General features: G+C 52.9%; 1 protein-coding gene across 2 annotated transcripts; it reads left to right on the top strand.

Moving 5' to 3' along the window:
* The first annotated feature begins 603 nt into the window (after positions 1-603).
* Positions 604-3,228, top strand: DUSP1 (dual specificity phosphatase 1). 2 transcript variants are annotated; one of them, XM_054287826.1, is made up of 4 exons: positions 604-1,063; positions 1,178-1,326; positions 1,449-1,668; positions 2,173-3,228. In XM_054287826.1, the coding sequence occupies exons 1-4, from the start codon at positions 694-696 to the stop codon at positions 2,541-2,543; spliced, it is 1,110 nt and encodes a 369-aa protein (XP_054143801.1). In that variant the 5' UTR covers positions 604-693; the 3' UTR covers positions 2,544-3,228. The 2 variants fall into 2 exon arrangements, with proteins under 2 accessions (XP_054143801.1, XP_054143799.1); XM_054287824.1 differs by having other exon boundaries at positions 604-1,326.
* Positions 3,229-20,446: the final 17,218 nt, after the last annotated feature.

Raw genomic sequence — 20,446 nt, 5'->3', positions numbered from 1 at the left:
TATACTTATATTTTTGTATATATTATATTTATGTGTATTTATTTATTTTACATGTTTATACACATGCATATATACATATATTAATATATATTATATATTGGTATATTTGTTGATTTTATACCTTTATATATTTTGATATTCTTATATACTTATATATATTTATACATATATTTAATATATTTAATATATATTATATTTCCGTACATTTTTATTTTATATCTTTATAAATTTTTACATTCTTATATATTTATATATATTTTTACATATATATTTTAATACATTTTATATCTATTTATATCGGGGGGTGTGTGTAGTACGGCCGTGTGTGCACACGCGTGTTCAGGTGTGTTCAGGTGTACAATGGGGTTCACACACCCCTGTGCGCGCCCCCGCTCCCGCGCGCTCCCGGCGGCCCCGCGAAGGATGACGTCACGCCGGCGGGGCCGGGCGCGCCCGCGCTGGCGCGCGGCCAGGTTGACGTCACCCATGCCGGCGGCACGCCCCGCCCCCTTGGGCACCACGTGACGCGGCCCCATTGAGAAAACGCCGCTCCCGCCGGCGCGGCCCCGATATAAGCGCGGGAGCGGCCGAGCGCGACCGGGACACGCGGGGACAGCGGCAATCTCCGCCACACCGCCCTGCCCTTCCACCCAACCATCCAACAATCCATCCATCCAGCCATCCCGCCCGGCCATGGTGAACCTGCGGGTGTGCGCGCTGGAGTGCGAGGCGCTGCGGGCGCTGCTGCAGGAGCGCGGCGCGCAGTGCCTCGTCCTCGACTGCCGCTCCTTCTTCTCCTTCAACGCCGCGCACATCCGCGGCTCCTGCAACGTCCGCCTGAGCACCATCGTGCGGCGCCGCGCCAAGGGCGCCCTGGCTCTGGAGCACGTCCTGCCCAACGAGGAGCTCCGCGGCCGCCTGCGCCAGGGGCTCTTCCACACCGTGGTGCTGCTGGACGAGCGCAGCGCCGACCTGGAAATGCCCAAGCGCGACAGCACCATGCTGCTGGCGCTCGGCACCCTCTGCAGGGAGGCCCGCGGCGCCCGCATCTGCTTCCTCAAGGGTGAGTGGCGCCGCGGGCGCCGGAGGGGCCGGGCGGGCCGGGCCGGGCGGCCCCGCCGTGCCCCCGAACGTGCGGCGCTCACCCCGCGCCCCTCTCCCCGCTCTACCCCCGCAGGAGGTTACGAAGCGTTCGCGTCCGCCTGCTCCGAGCTGTGCACCAAGCCGGCCGCCCCCGCCGGGCTCAGCCTGCCCCTGAGCGCCAGCCCCGCGCCCGGCAGCGCCGACTCGGGCTGCAGCTCCTGCGGGACCCCGCTCTACGACCAGGTGAGCGCCGGGATGGGACGGGAGCGGAGGGAGCCGGGACGGGAGGGGACGGGAACGGAGCGGAGCGGGCGCTGCCGCCGAGCACCGGCCGGGGCTGAGCGCTGCTGTTCCTCTGTTGGCAGGGCGGGCCCGTGGAAATCCTGCCGTTCCTGTACTTGGGGAGCGCCTATCACGCCTCCCGCAAGGACATGCTGGACGCTTTGGGCATCACGGCGCTGATCAATGTCTCGGCCAACTGCCCCAACCACTTCGAGGGGCACTACCAGTATAAAAGTATCCCCGTGGAGGACAACCACAAGGCGGATATCAGCTCCTGGTTCAACGAGGCGATCGATTTCATCGGTAAATGAGCTCTTTCTTGCATTCCGCGCTGTTTCTGAGTTAATGTCCCCTGGGAAGTAATTTTTGGCATGTTTTTTTCCGCGGTAAAATCTCCGCTTGAGATTGGGGGATAACATTCCACTGGGAAGATAAACTCGGGGAACATTTCCATTAGTTTAATTCTATTCACAGGCATAATCTTAGCTCCTTAAAGCCGTTTGAAATCTTGATTCAAGAGGCGCTGGTCTTGCAGAAAAGAGTGAATTTAAGCGGATCAGTATTAAAGTAATCTTGCAAGACTGCTAAAGTGACCTGGAGGAGCTATTAGTATAATTGGAATTGGAGCCCAGAGTGAAAATAGCTGCTTTCCTCGGGACAAAGGCTCCCTTTGTCTCAAAAGCTCCGGGTGCACCTATTAGGCTAAGGAAGGGATGGATTAAAGAAATGTAAAACAGCAGCCTGTGCTTTTCCCACCTCTGCAAGCAGCGAGACTTGTTTGCTAACTGCGTGCTTTGATTCTTCCAGACTCGGTGAAGAGCGAGGGAGGAAGGGTCTTTGTGCACTGCCAGGCTGGCATTTCCCGCTCAGCCACCATCTGCCTTGCCTATCTCATGAGGACCAACAGAGTCAAACTGGACGAAGCCTTCGAGTTTGTCAAGCAGAGGAGAAGCATCATCTCCCCGAATTTCAGCTTCATGGGGCAGCTGCTGCAGTTCGAGTCGCAGGTGCTGGCCCCCAACTGCTCAGCAGAGGCCGGGAGCCCTGCGATGTCAGTGCTGGACAGAGGGGCCTCCACCACCACCGTCTTCAACTTCCCCGTCTCCATCCCGGTGCACACCACGTCCAGTGCTCTAAACTACCTTCAGAGCCCCATCACTACTTCCCCGAGCTGCTGAAGAAGCAGGTGAAGAACGTGGCCAGGACTCAGACTTGCTGTCTCAAGTGCAATAAGGACAGGGACAGTGTCACTCGCGGTTTGTGGGGAGCTGTTGGTGCGCCCCAGAACGGTGTCCATGGAGAGGAGCTCGCCCAGTGCCAGAGAAACCAGGTGTTTCTGACTGCTCAACAAATGTCTGGATGTCTGCACAGAGATCAAAGGACGTTGGCTCTTCCTGAGCTGTCCCTCCTTGTCTTCTGTCTGTCCCAAGCCTGCTCCATGTTTAGTAGCATGCTCACCAGTATTCCCATTCCTGGACACTTTGAGCAACACTGATGCTGTCCCCTTTTATATGACAGTCCTATTTATTTATTTTTACATTAGTGCATTGTTGTTGGGTTTTTTTGTTCTTTTTTTTTTTTTGCCTTCACAAATGTAAAGTTTCAGTTCTAGAGAAACCAAATACCTCAGTAATTTTTGGTACAATAATCCTGTGTGTGTATATCTGTCAGCTCTTCTTGTTTCCCAAGCACTGACATGAAAGCACCAGGCGAGTGCTTTTTTTTTGAGTTGCCAAGGGTTGTATGTTTGCTGATTTATTTATGATGTGAAATAATATATTTCTTCTTATGAAGACATAGTTTTGTTACATGATTATAACTTTTTTTTATACCAAACGGAATAAATTATGATATTTCTATTCATCTGGATTATATATTCTTTAAAATGCTGCATTTCACAGTCCCGAAACTCACGTGAAGCTCTAGGGTGAAGAGCTGTAATTTTCAACTCTTCTGGCCTCGGGTCTTGACTGAGAAAAATGGGTTTAAGCACCATAATTGACTAGAAATTACTGCAGGTTGTTAACCTGAGCTTTTCTTTGTCCCCGTGTAATTGTGTGCAGTGGCAGGGAGCCAGGGCTGGCTTCTCAGCTGGGAGTGGATGTGGCTGCCCTGATGGCTGTAACAGTTAGAACCAGCTGAGACTTGGGCACTGGGCTACACTGAATTCAAAATAGTTCTTCTCCTAAGAAGGAGGAATAGGCTTCCTTATTCCTTGTTTACTTCTAATGCTTGAAAGGTTAAGTCTAAAAATTAACCTGTTAGTAACAGATCTCTAAGGCTTGGCACAAACTCACAGAGTGTTTTGCTTTTTCTGTCCCACCTCCTTAAATCCTTTTTGCAACTCAAATTGCCCCTGATGCCTGGAGTGAGGTATTTGGCTGGCTGGGCTATCTCTGTAAACAAATCAGGGCATGACAAGGGATCAGGTAACCAGCAACTCGCCCATTTTATTACCCAGACCCAAATAAATTCTTTCCTGCTGGAGATTATCACTAGAGTGACTTGGATCTGATGTTTCTGTTGAGGCAATGAGGAGAGTTGATGTAGCACAGCCAAAGCCAGGCAGGGGAGCTCCAGCAGCATCTCTGGGCAGGAGCAGGATGACGGGCAGCAAAGGGATCCTGGGGCAGATCTGCACCTCTCATGGGCTCTGTGGGGCAGCACAGCATCCCTGCTGTGACATCTCCTTCCCAGGGAAGCTGTGGGGTGCAGCTGGAAGCTTGATTTCCTGGGCAGGGTAGTGCTGGTAACAGGGAGAGGGATGCTGAGGGAGCAGAAGGGTTCTGGGGTCCCATACTCACTCCAGAAGGGAGCCAGCAGTTCCTGCATATCTGATATTCAAAGAGTCAAATCCAACTTTTGCACTATGAAAAATGGTTTTGCTGGGGCACACACCAGGTTGTGAGTGTAAAATCAAGGAATTTAAGCAGCTGTGATCTTGAGTGTACACAGAAGGTTTTTATGAGCACAAAGCAGCTGTGCCCTCATCACACAGCAAGATGAGCAAAGCACCCCAAACTCCTGCTGCTATCCTGCGAGTTACCTGGGGCGTTAATGGTGCTGAAATCCAGGCCTGTTCCCCTGGGAGAAGGTGCCCTTGGAGGATGGGATGAGGCTCTGCTGCCTCTGAAGCTCTTCCATGTGAGCTGCCCCTCCAAGCAGGAGCTCTGTCGTCACGTCAGCCCTCGCCGACTTTCAACCTGACTCCGAGGGAGGGGAAAATGGAGCAGCTAAAAGAGGAGACATCCCTGGGCACTAAGTGAACTTAGAAAACTCACATTTTCCTGAACCTCAAAGTAAATGTCCTCCCCAAAACCTGTGCTGTAAATCCTGCAAAACCCCTTTTGTCCATGGAAAATCCCTTGGCACCTCGAACCTGTCACTGCTGTCCTGGTTAAATATGCAAGGCTGCCTCTGAATACGTGAGTCTTCTTACACCTGCAGTAAAGGGTGGAACAAACTTTCACCTTCAAAGCAAAGCAGAGCTTGTTCAGTGGAAAAATACAACCTTGGCAGCCCTGGCCATGCAACTGATAAAAAAAACAACCCTGCCTGTTAATCGCAATTCAAACAGAAATCCGCTCCCTGACAGCCGCGGGAGCTTGTTTATGTGTTTCTTGGAACAATAAAACTCATTACCTGGCAGCAGATCAGCTTTTGGAACCTAAGCAGGCACCTGACAGAGGGGTGCAAAAGAGAGCTGCTTCAGCACAAAGCTGCTGTGAGCCCTGCCAGGCACCAGCGGCACCTCCAGCTCTCACACTCGATGCCCTTTGCCAGGGCTTTATCGGGATCCTCCTGCTGTCCCCTGTAATCCGACTCTGACGCTGCCCAGTCTCAGGCTCCTGTGGGTTTTAGTGGATGGGATTGAGTTTTTTGTGGATGGGGTCACACCCAGATCCCAAACTGCTCCCGGTGTGAAGGGGATTGGGATCAGAGTCACCTTGTGATCAGCTGGGGGTTTGCTGGGAGGGATGGGGATGGAGCAGGATGTGGGTCACACTCGCAGGGCCACAAGGATGTGTGATGCCGTTACGATGAAAAAAAAGGAACATTACATCCAGAGGAGGGGATGCCTTGGTGGCACAGCCAGGCTGAACTTTCTGAAAGAATCTTTGCTTCCCACCCCTTATTTATTCTCCCAGCTCTGCTGCTTTGTTTGATTGGAATATTAAGGCACACAGTTCACCTCGGTTTAGGGCTTTAAATTCCCATTTTTCTGCCTCCAACATGAGCTGGCTGTGTCCCCCCCTGTGCCAGCAGGACTTAGCTGAGACCATCCCGTGGTATCCAATCCCCCATCCTGGCTCACAGCAGGCGTGTGCAGAGCTTTCAGTTTGTAAAAATCTGTAGCTCTCCGGTTGCAATACATCCCCATGGAAACCACGAGGAGTTTCCCCTGGCTGAGGACGGCACTAACATCACTTCCTGCTGCTGACAAACCAATTTGTCATGAAGTGATAAAAAGGCATGTTTTGTGTTTGCAGGAACTGGCTCTGGGGCTTTGTTCCTCCCAAGCCAGAGGCTGCTCACCCGCCCCGAAGGCAAACAATGCCCATTGTGCCCTGCAGAGCAGCCATGGGGACACATGTGGAGCCCTCCGTGTCCCCAAAACGCCACCAAGACACCCCAAGCTGAACACAAGTCATGGCAGCACTTAGCACAGCAGCCACAGAGGTGTCCCCACAGCCCGGGGGTGTCCCTGGCCACCCCACATGGGGACACAGCTCGGGGACCCTGTGTGCTCCCCCCAGCAAGATGCAACGCTCAGGGCACACAGCCTGCCCGGTTATCACATGGCAAACAGAGCCAGGGCTCAGATTAGATGTGTCTTGGGTAATTCCCTCGTCTCAAAGCTGCTGCCTGGTGTCATCAGCACTGGAGAGGTGCAGGGTGTACTCGGGCTTAGGGACTATCCTGAATTAGTCACCCCAGGATCAGACTCGCAGGGCCACAAGGATGTGTGATGCCGTTGCGTTGAAAAAAAAGAACATTACATGGAGATCACACGCAGGCAAATCTTACTGGCCTGGTTATCACCTGGGTTTTTTCCTCTGCCTGGCTCCAGGGTAGCAGAAAGGGCACTGAGGGCTCTTTGGAGGGGATGTTTAAGTGCAGCCCATTCCCCAGCTCCACAGTCACAGCGGGATGGGGAAGGAGAAAAGGTCGTGGTGTGTGACTGTCACAGTGTGGTGAGAAATCACAGCACCTCAAAGCCCATCTAAACCTCTTCCTTTTCCTTTTGCTGGGCCAGCAGCAGTGTCTGTGACACTCCCAGTGCAGCCAGGGAGACCCTGCCCAGGGCTTTGGCTTCCCCAAATCTGCTCCCATCCACGGCTGGTGGGGGCTTGGGAAAACAGTTAAAACACAAACTCAAATCCACTGGTGCTGACAGAACAAATTAATGAGATTTGTGCTGTGTGTGGCTCCTCACACCCTCTGTTTACTGCAGGGCAGAGCCAGAGGGGCACAGCTGATGGCAATCCAGGAGGACACAGCCCAGGTCAGCCCTGTTAGCACCCATCAAGGGTGGGAAAGGCTAAATGGGACCAAGGTATTAAAGGAGAGACTGGGGAGAAGCAGAATTTTCAGGCGTTGCTGTGAGGCTGTGGCCCTGAGCACAACCTCCAAGGGATGAGCCCAGGTACCCGAGGGCAAGCAGCTGAGTTGCTCTGCTGGGTGAAGGTGGGTGAAGAATTCCTGTTTTGGGGAGCTGTTTCCCACTTGGGCAGTGCAGTTGTACAAACCTGTGCCTGTCTGGAGAGCAGTGCCAAGGCCCCACCTGGACCTGACACTCAGTCTGGCACAGAGCTAGCTGGCTCTGCTATTGTAAGAAAAACAGCCAAAACCAGGGCAGAAATCAGCATTATTTTTTTGTCTATATTTTTAAGCCTGTCCTTCAGGTGTGGGGTTGATTTTTTTCCCCTTTCCAAGGGAGTTTTCACTCCCAGGGTTTTGCGGCTGCCCTGTGTGGCTGCTGTGCCCCCTGGCAGTGCCAGGCTGGCTGTGCTGGCCCACCAGAAGGGGCTGAGCGTGGCTGAGGCTGTGCTGGGGCTTTCCTGAGCCAGCTTCTCAAGCTGCAGCATTTGCATGCGTTTCCTGCTGGCTCGCCCTGGGCTTCCCCTCGCAGCCCTGGCACGCAGGGGAGGGGGTGAGATCAGAGATCTGACACTGTGGGCAGCTCCCAGCTCCCCTCCTAGCAGGGCTGAGCTCCATGGGAATGCTCAGGGGTGAGGTGCTGCACTTTGGGGGCTGGAGGTGTTGTGGGAGCCAGCAGAGAGGGTGCTCATGGATATATTTGGTGTTTGGGAGGGATGCTCGTGGATGTATTGGGTTTATGGGAGGGAGTGAAGCACCCAGGCCATCAGGAACCCCGTTAGATCCCAGCCGGGTTTGGTGGGTGCCCAGAATGGGTGAGTCAAGGCTGTGGGAACAGGAATTTCATCAGTAATTTCATCAGAGATCAGACACTCTGGGCAGTTCTCAGCTCCCTCCCAGCACAGCTGAGCTCCAGGAGGGCTCTCAGGGCTGATGTGCTGTGCTTTGGGGGCTGGAGGGGTTCTGGGAGCCGGCAGAGAGGGTGCTCAAGGGTGCATTTGGTGTATGGGAGGGTCTTGGGTTTTGTGTTGCTGAAATGGCTCCCAAGATACTAAAAAGTCTCTTTTTGCCAGCCCCACAACTGAAGAAGTTGAGATTCCTCAGCTCTGAGATTCCTCAGTTTTTCAAGGCTGTTTATTTTCTCTTATCTATTCCATTCTTTCTCTGACCTGCTCAGATCTGTCCAGCAGGTTGGGTTGTGGCACACTGACCACTCTTGGGGTGGTGTTGGCTTTTTATACTAACAACTACCTGTACTTTATTTACAATAATTCTCCAGTACCTATCACCTATGTCAGACACTCTGTCTCTACTCTAAACCAATCCAAAAGTGTCACCACTACAGCAGAAGATGAAGCACAAGAAGAAGAAGGACAGGACAAGCCCAGAGTCCTCCATCTTGCCTCTTGAACCCCCATTCTAAATCCCCAAAATTCTACTTTTTCACCCTGTGACAAATTAACCGTCATTCTACTCAAACTCTTGTGGCTTGTATATCTTCACACAAAGTTGGGAATTGTTTCCATGGGCTAAAATCCAAGGCACAGGTGGTTCTGACTCCATGCCAAGGTCTCTGGGCCCCCTGCCAGGGTCTCAAATCACCTGGGGCAGCCAGAGGAATGTCCTGGGTTCCAACAGGAGGGGATGCTCGTGGATGTATTTGGTGTAAGGGAGGGGATGAAGCATCAGGAGCCCCGTTAGATCCCAGCCAGGTTTGGTTGGTGCTCAGACTGGGTGAATCAAGGCTGTGGGATCAGTAATTTCATCAGCCCCTTTCATTCCAGCCTCCTCATTGTCCACACTGTGTCAGGGCCAGCACCAGGGCCACGGAAAATGATTTATTTCTCATCAAAGGGTTCTGTGTGACACCAGCCCCTCTCATATCAATACCTTCTCATCCCTAAACTATAGGCCACGTTTAAAAATAAACTCCCAGAGGACTCTGATATGATGTAATTATCTTCTAACTCAGTAACCAGTTGGCTACAAATTAACAAGTTTTTACTACACAGTGTATTTTTTTGAATTACAGTCTGTCTCAGAGCCAAATCTAACTCCCACCTGTACTCCAATAATAAACTACAGTGTCATTTTTAGACTTCTAATTTCTGTGATAATTTAATTTTTTTTGAAAGGAGGTTTTTTTTTGGGTTTTTTTGGTTTTTTTTTTGGTTCTCCAGCAGTTGTGGTGGAGCTGGCTAATGATGGCTTTTTTCAGGTCTTTTACACACTGGGAAGAGAAGTGTTTTATTTTCAGTATATTCTCAAAATCCTTGTCAAAATATGATCTATGGTAAAATTTTCACACATCAGTATCTTGTTCTTTCAAATCTCGTTAAGGTTTTGTTAATTGGCAGCTGGGTCATAGCACCATGTGGTTTTAATGGCAGGTTTTTCTAATTTAGGAAAGCTATAAACTGCACATGTGCATTAACTCTGCAGTCTTTCCTGATACTCTGCAATACTTGCAGGCCAGCTGGCACTTCTGTCCTTTCTTGTTTTCTGCAATGAAATCTTGATGATGGCAGAGATGTATTTCAGGGATTTTTGGATGATAATTGATAATTTAAAAATTACATTGTTTGCTGTCCCAAAGGCATGTCAAGGCTTCTCTCTGTGACAGGACCCAGGGAAGGGCTGGGGCTGTACCAGGGGAGTTCAGGTTGGATTTTGGGAAAGGTTCTTCCCCCAGAGGTGCTGGCACTGCCCAGGCTCCCCAGGGATGGGCACGGCCTGAGGCTGCCAGAGCTCCAGGAGGGTTTGGACACCCAGGCTGGGATTTTGGGGCTGTGCAGGGCCAGGAGCTGGGCTGGATGATCCTGTGGGTCCCTTCCAGCTCAGGATATTCAGTGATTGTAAGAATCCACCCTGCCTATAAACTACAGGGCAGAAAGGTGGGATCTCTGTGATTTGACCCTGCACTCATTCTCACTATCCGGAGGCACTGCTGATATAAACAAGAGGCATCAACTCTGTGGCTGGTGGGTCTTTCTATTTCAATCACGTCGGTGCTGGTTTCAATGTTACATTACAGGATGTTTTCTTGGTCTTTGTTGTTAAAACAAAGCCCGGAGTGCCCCACGTGTCAGCCTCGATGGCATCAGCTGTGACCTCGGGCTGTGCCGGGCACATGTGGCGTTTGCTGGGTGCTTCAGATCAGAGAGATCCCACCTTTCTGCCCCGTAGTTTATGTGCAGGATGGATTCTTACAATCACTGAATATCCTGAGCTGGAAGGATCATCCAGCCCAGCTCCTGAACCTGCACAGGCCCAAAATCCCACCTTGGGCACCTCTGGAGTGGTGGAGCTCTGGCAGCCTCTGGCTTTGGCAGGTGCTGCTGGGCTGGGTGCCAGCCTGGAGGGGAAATTTAGCTCAGTTATACAGAAGAAATTGTTCCCTGTGAGGGTGGGCAGGCCCTGGCACAGGGTGCCCTGAGCAGCTGTGGCTGCCCCTGGATCCCTGGCAGTGCCCAAGGCCAGGCTGGATGGAGCTCTGAGCACCCTGGGATCGGGGAAGGTGTCCCTGCCATGGCAGGAGGGGAATGAAATGATTTTTAAGGTCCCTTCGACCCCAGGCCATTCTGTGCCTCTGGGATGGCCACTTCTCCCACCCTGTGTGGGTCACACCGGGCACCTCAGGGCAGGAGATGACCACTAAAACCACCTTTCGATGACCACTCAAAACACCTTTAAATGACCTTGGGACCACCTTTAGATGACTTTTGGGAACACCTTTAATCCTTGCTGATGGCTGAGAATGAGGAACCCGAGCTCTCAGGGCTTTCCAAGGCGCATGAATGCATCTGCGGCACCCCCTGAGATCAGCACAGGGGGAGCGGAGCAGCCCAACTGCCCCAAATTGCATCTCCTGGCTGCTGCGGCTTGGCTGGAGCCTCTGCTGCGTCACCAGGACGCTCAGAGCCCGAGGATTTCTGTTCTGGCTGCCCGGGAGCCGTGCGGAGCCAGCTGAGCAGCAGCACCGAACAATCGCTCCCACCCTTTCCTTCTGACGGGGAGGAACAGAAGGGAACAAAGCTGTTCGCAAGGAGAAGAAAAAAAAAAATCCTTTCGGTCTTTCTTTCGCACTTCCGACTCCATTAGGAGATTTTCCTCGCGGACATCGCAGCCCCCAAATTTCAGCACCTTTCTCTCGTTTCTCTCCATCCTTTAAACTCCTTTCTGCAGGCGCTAGCGGGGATGGGTGTTTAAAGCTCCTTTTGTCCCTCTGTTTACAGCTTCCCTTGCAGGCTTTCGGGGCTGGCTGACGTCAGGATGCTCCTTTTGGGCTGCTCTGTGCTTTTATCTGCTGTTAATGCCTTCCCTGAGCCGCAGGAATGCCTGGGCAGGGAGAGGGGTCCCTGCCCACCCTGCTGTCCCCGCCAGGCAATTGGCTCGCTGGGCAGCACCATGGTCATTTATGGCCTTGCGAGGGGAGGACATGCCCCCTGGCACCCTGTCCGTCTGTCCTGGCAGCTGGCACGGCCCCGCCTGGCACCGCCAGCTGCTATTTTTAAGGCTCCCGGGCTGCATCCCAAGTATAGCGAGCTCTATTTCTGGTGCAAAATGATCTTCCTGGGTGGGGGGCGGGGGGATTTTTATTTTTGGATGAAACTCATGGGTTTGGAGGCAGGGAGAGGGAGAAACAGCTGGGCACAGCTGGAGGAGAGGCAGGAGAAGAAGCAGGAAGGGCCGGTGGCCCTGGAGGTCTGGTCCAGAGGGAGAGCGCTGCTCTCCTCGCCAGTGGTTTGCTCATGGGTCAGGAATCACAAAGGCCTGGCCTTGCTTTGCAGCTGGGGTTTGTTCAGGACGCTGCAGGGCTTTGCAGTTGTTTGAAACGGGCTGCTGGGCAAGTTTGAGATTCCAGAACATTTAACGAGGCTGTGAGGGATGAAGAGGATGCTAAATGCAGAGCCATAAACGCCCTGGCTGCTTTGGCCAATTTTGGGCCCGTTCCTCACTCCAGGTCTCAGGAGCAGTAGAATGCCATTTGTCCACCAGGGCTTAAAGAAATCCCTGAAAAGAATCAAAAACGTTGTAGTGATACCTAGAGGCCCCAAACAGCCCTGCAGGCTGCTTTAGAGAGGGGATGTGACGTTCCTGGGGTGGCAAGGGACAGCTCTGCTCCTGCCTCTGGGTGCTGGAGCAGATGGAGCAGGCTGTGCGCTGCAGGAAGCTGTTCCCCAGGAGGAAAGGGATGTGCTGGGCCATGGGTTGGTGTTGCAGACATCTTTAATGGGAAATCCTTTCCTTAGGATTTTTCCTCTTGAGAAGCTGAGAGGCTTCAAGAACAAAATGTAAACAATGATTATCTGCTGCTGTGGAATGCAACAGGTGCATCTGTGATTGGTCTCGTGGTTGTTTGTAATTAATGGCCAATCCCAGTCAGCTGGCTCAGACAGAGAGCCGAGCCACAAACCTTTGTTATCATTCTTTCCTTTCTATTCGTAGCCAGCCTTCTGATGTAATCCGCTCTTCTATTCTTTTAGTATAGTTTTAATGTAATATATATCATAAAATAATAAATCAAACCTTCTGAGACATGGAGTCAGATCCTCATCTCTTCCCTCATCCTCACACCCCTGTGAACATGGTCACAGATTGGGCTCTCGTGGCTGTGGGTTCTGCCATGCAGCATCTGAAACTGAAGGTCTGGAGTGTTTCCTGTTGTGACACACAGGTGGGCTGGTGGTGACACAAAGGCTTCTGAGAAGGTAGAAAAGGATGTGAAAGGGTTTTCTTTGAGGCTTAAGAAGAACTTGCCATTCTTAACTTTTTCAGTGCCTTCTAAGAACCCACGCTGCAATGACAAGTGGCACAGAAATGTGACATTAATCACGGTGCTAATCCAAGTCCTGCTCCTAAACCTGCTGCTCTCTTACCTCCACCCACCTGTGCACTAGGAAAGGCTTTTCTTCAGCCATAAATTCAAAGTGGAAATAGTTGGTATTTCCAAAGCTGACAGCTTTTTCTTTGTGATGTTCTTCTGGAGGAATATTCAGTGGTTCTGAGAGGATGAAATATTTCTGACTTGTGTTCTCACCTGGAGCCAGGCACTCATGTCCAGCCAGGGTCCTTCAGGGAGAGAGCTCTGTTTCTAAGGGCTGTTTTCTGGGAGGTCTCCATTCCCAACAAACTGCTCCATGCAGATGGATTTCTTCCCTCCCACAGCAATCTGGGACACTTTTCCGTGGGCAGGTGCTGCACATGGGGCCTCAGAGACTTTGTTCTCATGGAAGGGGAGGCACAGCACTGCAGGGGAGGAGCAGCTGGTGCAGGTGAAGCTGCAGAGCCGTGTTTGATGTTGGTGGATGAAGGATCCAGGCACTGGAGAGCCTGAAATCTGTCACAGTGCTTGCCCAGGGCACTCAGCACCTCTGGCTGCCTTGTTGCTGCCTTTCCCCTTCTTCTTCCTGAGCCAGTTTCCATCCAGGCCCTCAGTTAACCCTTGGAGAAGAAGTTCCGACTCCCTATTGTTTTGCCCTTCCCACCATGACATAAGTGCAGATAAAATATCATCACATCACAAGTGGCACCAGTTGCTCCGGGCTGTTCCAACCTGGCTTTCTACCAAATCTCCAGTCCTGGACATCTCAATTTCCTCCCCTGCAGCCAGGGTCTCTGAGAGGCACCTAGAGAGATGAGAAATGGCTTTGCAAGGGGTGTGGTGACAGCTGAGCTTCCCCTGGTCCGGGCCAAAGGCTGGGGCTGCGTCTGCAGAGGGGCTGAGCTGTCTGTCCATGTCCTGGTGGCTGCTGTGGTCTGTTTGTCCTCTCCCTGGGCTGTAGGAAGTGCTGTTCCCTCCTGCTGCAGGCTCAGAAAGGTGCTGGAGTTCTCTGGTTATAGAAAGCCCTGGTCCAGCTGCTGTGCTGGGCACTCTGTGGGGGCAGCTTTGCATCAGGGGGGCAGAGCCTGGCTGGGCAGAGTGGATGCCATGGGGCAGCCAGCCCCTCTGCAAGGATGGGCAGAAGAGCCACCCAGGTGTTTTGGGTTTCTCCTCTCACATAAAGGTGGAGGAGATGCTCCCCAACAGCCAAGGCCACTTTTGGAGGTGTTGGCTGTGCTGGGAACCCTTTACATGACCCTTGGGGGGCTTTACAAGATCTCTGGGAGCAGTGTAAGCACCCCTGGGCTCTCTTTAGCTCAGCATAGCTCTGGGGAGCAGCAGGATGCCTGGAGCCATTTCCTTTTCCTTCCCATTCTTCCCAGGAAGGGGCTGTGTTTGTGGGACTGAGCACCCAGATCCCTGCAGCACAGGGGCCGTGTTTGTGGGGCTCTGTGTTTTGGGGGCTGTGTTTTGGGGCTGAGCACTCCGATCCCTGCAGCACATGGGCCGTGTTTTGTGGAGCCTGCATTTTTGGGCCTGTGTTTTGTGGGGCTGTGTTTGTGGGGCTGAGCACAGATCCCTGCAGTACAGAGGCTGTGTTTGTGTTTTGGGGCTGAGCACTCAGGATCGCCATACCACAGGGGCTGTGTTTGTGGGGCTATGTTTGTGTTTTGGGGCTGAGCACACAGATCCTTGCAGCACATGGGCCGTGTTTTGCGGGGCCATGTTTTGTGGGCCTGCGTTTGTGGGCCTGTGTTTTGTGGGGTGAGCACAGATCCCTGCAGCACAGAGGCTGTGTTTGTGTTTCGGGGCTGTGTTTTGGGGCTGTGTTTGTGAGGCTGTGTTTTGGGGCTGTGTTTGTGTTTCGGGGCTGTGTTTGTGAGGCTGTGTTTTGGGGCTGTGTTTGTGTTTTGGGGCTGTGTTTGTGGGGCTGAGCACAGGGGCTGTGTTTGTGTTTCGGGGCTGTGTTTTGGGGCTGAGCACAGGGGCTGTGTTTGTGGGGCTGAGCACACAGATCCCTACAGCACAGGGGCCGTGTTTTGTGGGGCTGTGTTTTGGGGCTGTGTTTGTGTTTTGGGGCTGAGCACAGGGGCTGGCTGGGCCCTGCTGCCCAGCAGTGACGTGGTTGGTGCTGCAGGAAGGAACAGCGAGTTCCTGAGGGGACATTCCTGCCATAGCTCTGCGGGGCCCTGTCCCCTCCCCGCTCCCTCTCCAGAGGCTCTTATTGAAAACCATTTCCAGGGCACCTTTCCAGGCCCCTATTCCTTGTCACACGCCAGGGGCGGAGGCAAACCCCCCTCCCTGCCCCAGCCTGCTCCAGAGCCTTCTCCCAGCAGCTGGACTTTTCCAGAACAGAGCCCCACGCTTCCTGAAGGCTCCTGGAAAGCAGGAGGGATGCACTGGCTGGTCTTGAACACGGGTTCCCCATGAGTAAAACCATCCATGTCCTTGTGCCTTCACCTCTCTTGCTGCTCCTTAATTGCTAATTAAGTTCTAATGAATGTCCAGAGATTGCTTTTATAGAAATGACTTTAAAAATCTGTTGCTTACTGAATTTTGCTTCGTTTTCAGTCCGAAAATATTCTCATTTTTGCAGCATTTTTCATTTACTTCTCAAGAACTCAGATTATTTTTTTGGCCAGCAGTTCTTCAGCAGCTGTAGGACAGTCAGAGAGGGGACAGGGTGCTCATCCGTGCCCCATCTACCTTATGGGGCAGCTCTGACTCTGCCAGCTCACTGCAGCACCGGGGGGATGAGGCTGATCTCTGCATCTGGCTGTTTCTGCCCTAGATAGGCACAGCCCTGAGCTGTCTGAGGGATTTTTTCCTGCACAACACACACCAGGTCCCTCAGAAATGCAGCGCTTGAGGCTGAAACTGAAAGTTCGGAGAGAATTAGTCACTGCTGCACCCTGGTAACGCTGGCAAAAACCAGCCTCAAACACCAGCAGGGTTTTGCAATCCAGCAGCAGCAGCCCTGAGCCTCTCCTGACACACAGGGAGCTGCAGGGGGAGCCCCCAGCCCCTTCCTCCTGCCCCAGGCACGCCACAGTGCTGGCAGTGGGGTGAGGAGGGTCTGGGGGCACAGCCCAGCACTCTCCTCTGGACCAGTCCCCACCAGTTTGGGGGTTTGTGGGGTGTGTCTGCCTTGGGGAACAGCAAATACAGCCCTGAGTGCTTTGGGTGACAGGGTTGGGGTCCCCACAGGTCACCAGAGCCATGGGGATGCTCTCCAGCCTCAGAGAATTCCAGAATTATTTAGGCTGGAAAAGAGCTTCAAGCCAAGCTGTGCCCCATCCCAGTCCAGAGCCCCGAGTGCCACCTCCAGGGATGGGGATCCAACCCTCCCTGGGCAGTGCCAGTGCCTGAGCCCCCTTTCCATGGGGAAATTCCTGCTGTGCCCACCCTGAGCCTGCCCTGAGCCCCCTTTCCATGGGGAAATTCCTGCTGTGCCCACCCTGAGCCTGCCCTGAGCCCCCTTTCCATGGGGAAATTCCTGCTGTGCCCACCCTGAGCCTGCCCTAACCTGTTCCCTCTCCTCCTGTCCCTGTTCCCTGGCAGAAGAGACCTAACCCCCACCTTGCTGCACTCACCTTATCCCAACCTCAGCTTGGACAATCCAAAAATCCACTTGGGACCTTTCTGAGCTGAACTCCAGCTGTTTGGGTGTCATTGCAGGCCACAGCCTTCCCTGAAAAGTTTGAAATCTCTCTGAAATCTCTCTGTTTCTGCCCTGCTGGGCTCTCAGGGGGTGTGGGCAGGGGGCTGTGGGGCAGGGCTGGCCCCACGCTGTCCCTGCAGGGCTCTGAGGCTGCTTTGGCTCCTTCCAGACCCGCAGGGTTCACGTCAGTGCTGGCGCTGGGAGCTGTGCTGTGCTTCATCACCACAAACATAGCAACGGCACAGAGCGGGGGAAATTCACACAAAATCAACATGAAACAAACCCAAACGGGTTTGTCAGGCTTGCCTGGGCTGCACTGCTTAGAGAAAAAAAAAAAAGGCAAAGCTTCCAGGAAATGGATGAGGGCCTGTGAAAGGGTTCTTCTGGATGCTCTGAAAAATCCCAGCCCTTTCATCAGGGAGTGTTTGAGGCAGAGCTGCTCTGGGCTGGCCCTGGAACCGGCTGTGCAGGCAGGGCAGGAGACTCACTCGCTGCTGCCCGTCCTGCTCTGCCTCCTGCCCTGCCAGCCCTGACCTGTTCTGTGCCTCTGGGCACAGCCTGGAGCCTTGGTGCAGCTCTGCTGTCCCCCAAACCTTCACAGGACTGAGCCACTGAATGGTTTGGGGTGAAGGGACCTTAAAGATCACCTCATTCCCACCCCTCTGCCACAGACAGGGACATCTTGACCAGACCAGGTGGCTCAGGTCTCCAGCCAACCTGGCCTTGAAGGGGTTTTAAGTCCTGGAATTCACTTCAGGAGAAGGGGAAAAGCTGTAGGGCGCTGCAGGGAAATGGAAACCCCCATGTGTGTGACATCTGTGTCTGTGCCTGGGATCCTGATCAAACCCTGGCCTGAGGGAGCTCAGGAGGGGACTCTGACCCACATCTATGAGAGAAAGACCAGTTCTTGTGTGAATGGACACAGCCCTGCCTGGGCAGGACCTTGCCTGGCACCTCCTGCCAGCACAGTGGTACCAGAGCATGGAAACTGGGATCAGAATTGTGGGACACATCCCTGGCTTGGCCCAGGGGAGCTGCTCACCCTCTGTACAACTTGTGGGAGAAGCCTGAGCAGAGTTTTGGGGGGCAGAGAACAACAGGAGGGGGAGAGGGGCAGCAGTGGGCTGGGATCCCTCACCCTGCATCCTCTGCTGTGGGTGGAACAGCGTGGCCAGGGAGGGAGGGAGGTGAGGGCAGCCCTGGTCAGTCCAGCCGACAGCTCCAGGCCTGGCCATGCAGCAGGACTGAGGTTATTGTCTCATAATTAGTAATAGGAAAAAACCCAGGCAGTGCTTTAAGAACTGAGCTCTCCTGGCCATACATTCTGGGGCTTTCTGGGTGCTGCAGACACAGCTGGGTGCTCCTGGGCTTGCAGAGCCTCCCCAGGGACTGTGGCTCTCCTGTTTTGAAGCAGTGCAAAGCAGGAGGATGGATCAGCCTTCCCTCTGTGCCTCCTCCCACATACCTTGGTCGTGCTGCCTCCAGCCCTTCCCCTTCCCACACCCAGGCAGCTCTTGGCAGGTTGTGTGCAGCCCACAGTGCTGATTTTATTTGGTGCTTGGTCTTTTTTCTGGACTTTTCTGGCATTTTCTGGGTAAAGCAAGGCCCTGTCCTCACCCTGGGGGAGGTTTGTACCAGCTGTGCTGTTTCTGTGTCAGTTTGGTCACCAAAGGGCTCTTGGAGCTGTGTGTTCCCAGCACTCTGGGAAACAGCTTGGACATCTCAAGGCTTCCAGAGTGAAATCCTGGATGCAGAGAGAGCCAGAGAGGAGCAAAGCAGGTTGTGACTCACTGCCCTGCACCTCCAGAGTGTGCTGGGACCTTCACCAGCCATCTGGAGCCTGCTAGAGAAGGAAAAATCCAACCCAGGTGGCTCTTTTCAACCAAAAAATCCAACCCAGGTGGCTCTTTTCAACCAAAATTCTGCCATCTGAGGGGCTGTGCTGTGTGAGGGGGTGCCAGGAAGGTGGTGCTGAGCGAGCAGGGCTGTGCCTGGTGTGTCAGTGAGCACAATGTCACTCGGTGTCACTGGTGTCACCCCAGAGACGTTGCGTCAGCGGTGGTGAGCTCAGGATTATTCACACCAAAGGCACATCTGCTGCACAACCTGCTGGGCCTTATCGAGGAGCTGAGTGTCCAGCACCTCCACACAAAAGGCAGAGAGGGCTGAGTCACAGAGCAACCTGTTAAAAATCACCCAGGAGTCGATGGAGGAGAGGGAGGGATAGGAATGGGAAGAAGCCAGGCTCAGGTTGCTTGAGTAACCCTGCCAGGCCCCAGGCACCAAATGTCAGAGCTTTTATCAGCTTCCACTCGCTCTGAAATATTCCTTAGCACATTTTCCACCATTTGTTTCCATTTGAAACGAGAGTCCACCGAATCCTGTGACCTCTGGGAGTGATGCAGTGACTCATGCTAGGCCAAAGCAGAAGCTGCCCTCTGACACCTCACACATCTGGATTTCCAGCCCATTTCAAACTGGTGCTGACTCTTAGCCCTGAAACCTGCAGCACCACCCACTCCTCCGTGGCACTGAGGGATGGATCTTGTGTAATAAACAACATTTTCTAGCTGCAATGAGAAAAGAGCACACCTGGATTTTCAGTCTGGTAGAAAAGTAGTTGAGAACCTCCTTGAGTGTGATTTAACTTGTGTTCATGAGTCACAATCAGAGAGATTCATCTTGTCCAGCTTTGCTGTCACATTAGCCAGAAGTTTTTTGATTTTTTTTTTAAGTTTCCATCTCATATGACAACCTCAAAAATAGCTGTGGCAAAATGAGTAAATAAATAGCTGCCAGGAGTTTAAATAAAGCTACCTTGCTCATTGTGTTCTCTGGAAGGATCTGTTTTCCTACACAGAAATCTTTTTCCAGGCTGAATTTAAGGGACTGGGACACTCATGTGTGAATTCCTGGGTATTGTGGGGACCTGCCAGATAGGTTTTTTGTGGATGAGGGAATTGGATGAATGGTCCAAGGAGTGTCTCAGCTGTGGACAGGAGAGCTCAGAACCCTCAGGGCAGTGTCTGTGCATCCACTTCACACAGAATTCCTAGGCCAGAACAGGCAGGTCCAGCCTTGAAGGAGCTCGAGGGTGAAAAGGGACATGGGAACATCACCCGTGGTGCTCAGCCCAATAAATCCTGGAGCTGTGCTTGGGAGGTGTCGGGTACCACTTCATTAACAGCGTCTGTAATTAGAGCTCTGTGTGTCTGTGTCCGTGTGTCTGTCTCTCTGTGTCCATGTGTCTGTGTCTCTGTGTCCGTGTGTCTGTCTCTCTGTGTCCGTGTGTCTGTGTCTCTGTGTCCGTGTGTCTGTGTCCGTGTGTCTGTGTCTCTGTGTCCGTGTGTCTGTGTCTCTGTGTCCGTGTCTCTGTGTCCATGTGTCTGTGTCCGTGTGTCTGTGTCTCTGTGTCCGTGTGTCGGTGTCCGTGTGTCCGTGCCCTCTGCTGGGCCGACCCACGGCTGTGATGGCTCCAGAGCTCTCTGGGGACAAATCTCTGGGAGCAGGGTGGGAACTGCCCGTGACCTCATTGCGTGTGGCACTGCAGACGCGTGGGTTTGCCTTTTCTCTCGGTTTTCTGTGCCCTTGTGGGGTGACATTTAGGTGTGTGTGGTGTCTGACAGGTCTGCTCTGCCCTCCCTGCCCTCTCCTGTCCTGGGAAGGAAGGTTGTTCTCAGGAGGCAGCAGGTGAGGGATGGGCACAGCATCCCCTCCATCTGCAGCCTCAGTGCTCACTCTGGAAATCTCCAATATCAAAACCTTCCCCAGAGTTTTCTTCATCTTTAATGGTATCAAAGCATTCAGCTTGGTCTGGGAAGGAGCCTGGACAAGCTCAGGGAAGGATTTCTGCGGGGGTGTTCACAGGGGTCCCAGGAGCAGGGAAGAGATGAGGGTCTGACTCCATGTTTCAGAAGGTTTGAGTTATTATTTTAATATATATATATTATATTAAAACTATACTAAAAGAATAGAAGAAAGGATTTCATCAGAAG

The sequence above is a fragment of the Melozone crissalis genome, unplaced genomic scaffold (assembly GCF_028551555.1).
Source record: "Melozone crissalis strain CALT ecotype California unplaced genomic scaffold, PUWL_Pcris_2 ptg000061l_1, whole genome shotgun sequence".
NCBI lineage: Eukaryota > Metazoa > Chordata > Aves > Passeriformes > Passerellidae > Melozone > Melozone crissalis.
This window is presented reverse-complemented; position numbering and strand designations above follow the sequence as displayed.

What these genes read in the sequence shown, in the direction of transcription:
- DUSP1 (XM_054287824.1), top strand. Translation starts at nt 694, where the DNA reads ATGGTGAACCTGCGGGTGTGCGCGCTGGAGTGCGAGGCGCTGCGGGCG. An exon ending in GGACCCCGCTCTACGACCAG is followed by an intron (nt 1,327 to 1,448) that starts GTGAGCGCCGGG and finishes CTCTGTTGGCAG; the next exon opens with GGCGGGCCCGTGGAAATCCT. An exon ending in CGAGGCGATCGATTTCATCG is followed by an intron (nt 1,669 to 2,172) that starts GTAAATGAGCTC and finishes TGATTCTTCCAG; the next exon opens with ACTCGGTGAAGAGCGAGGGA.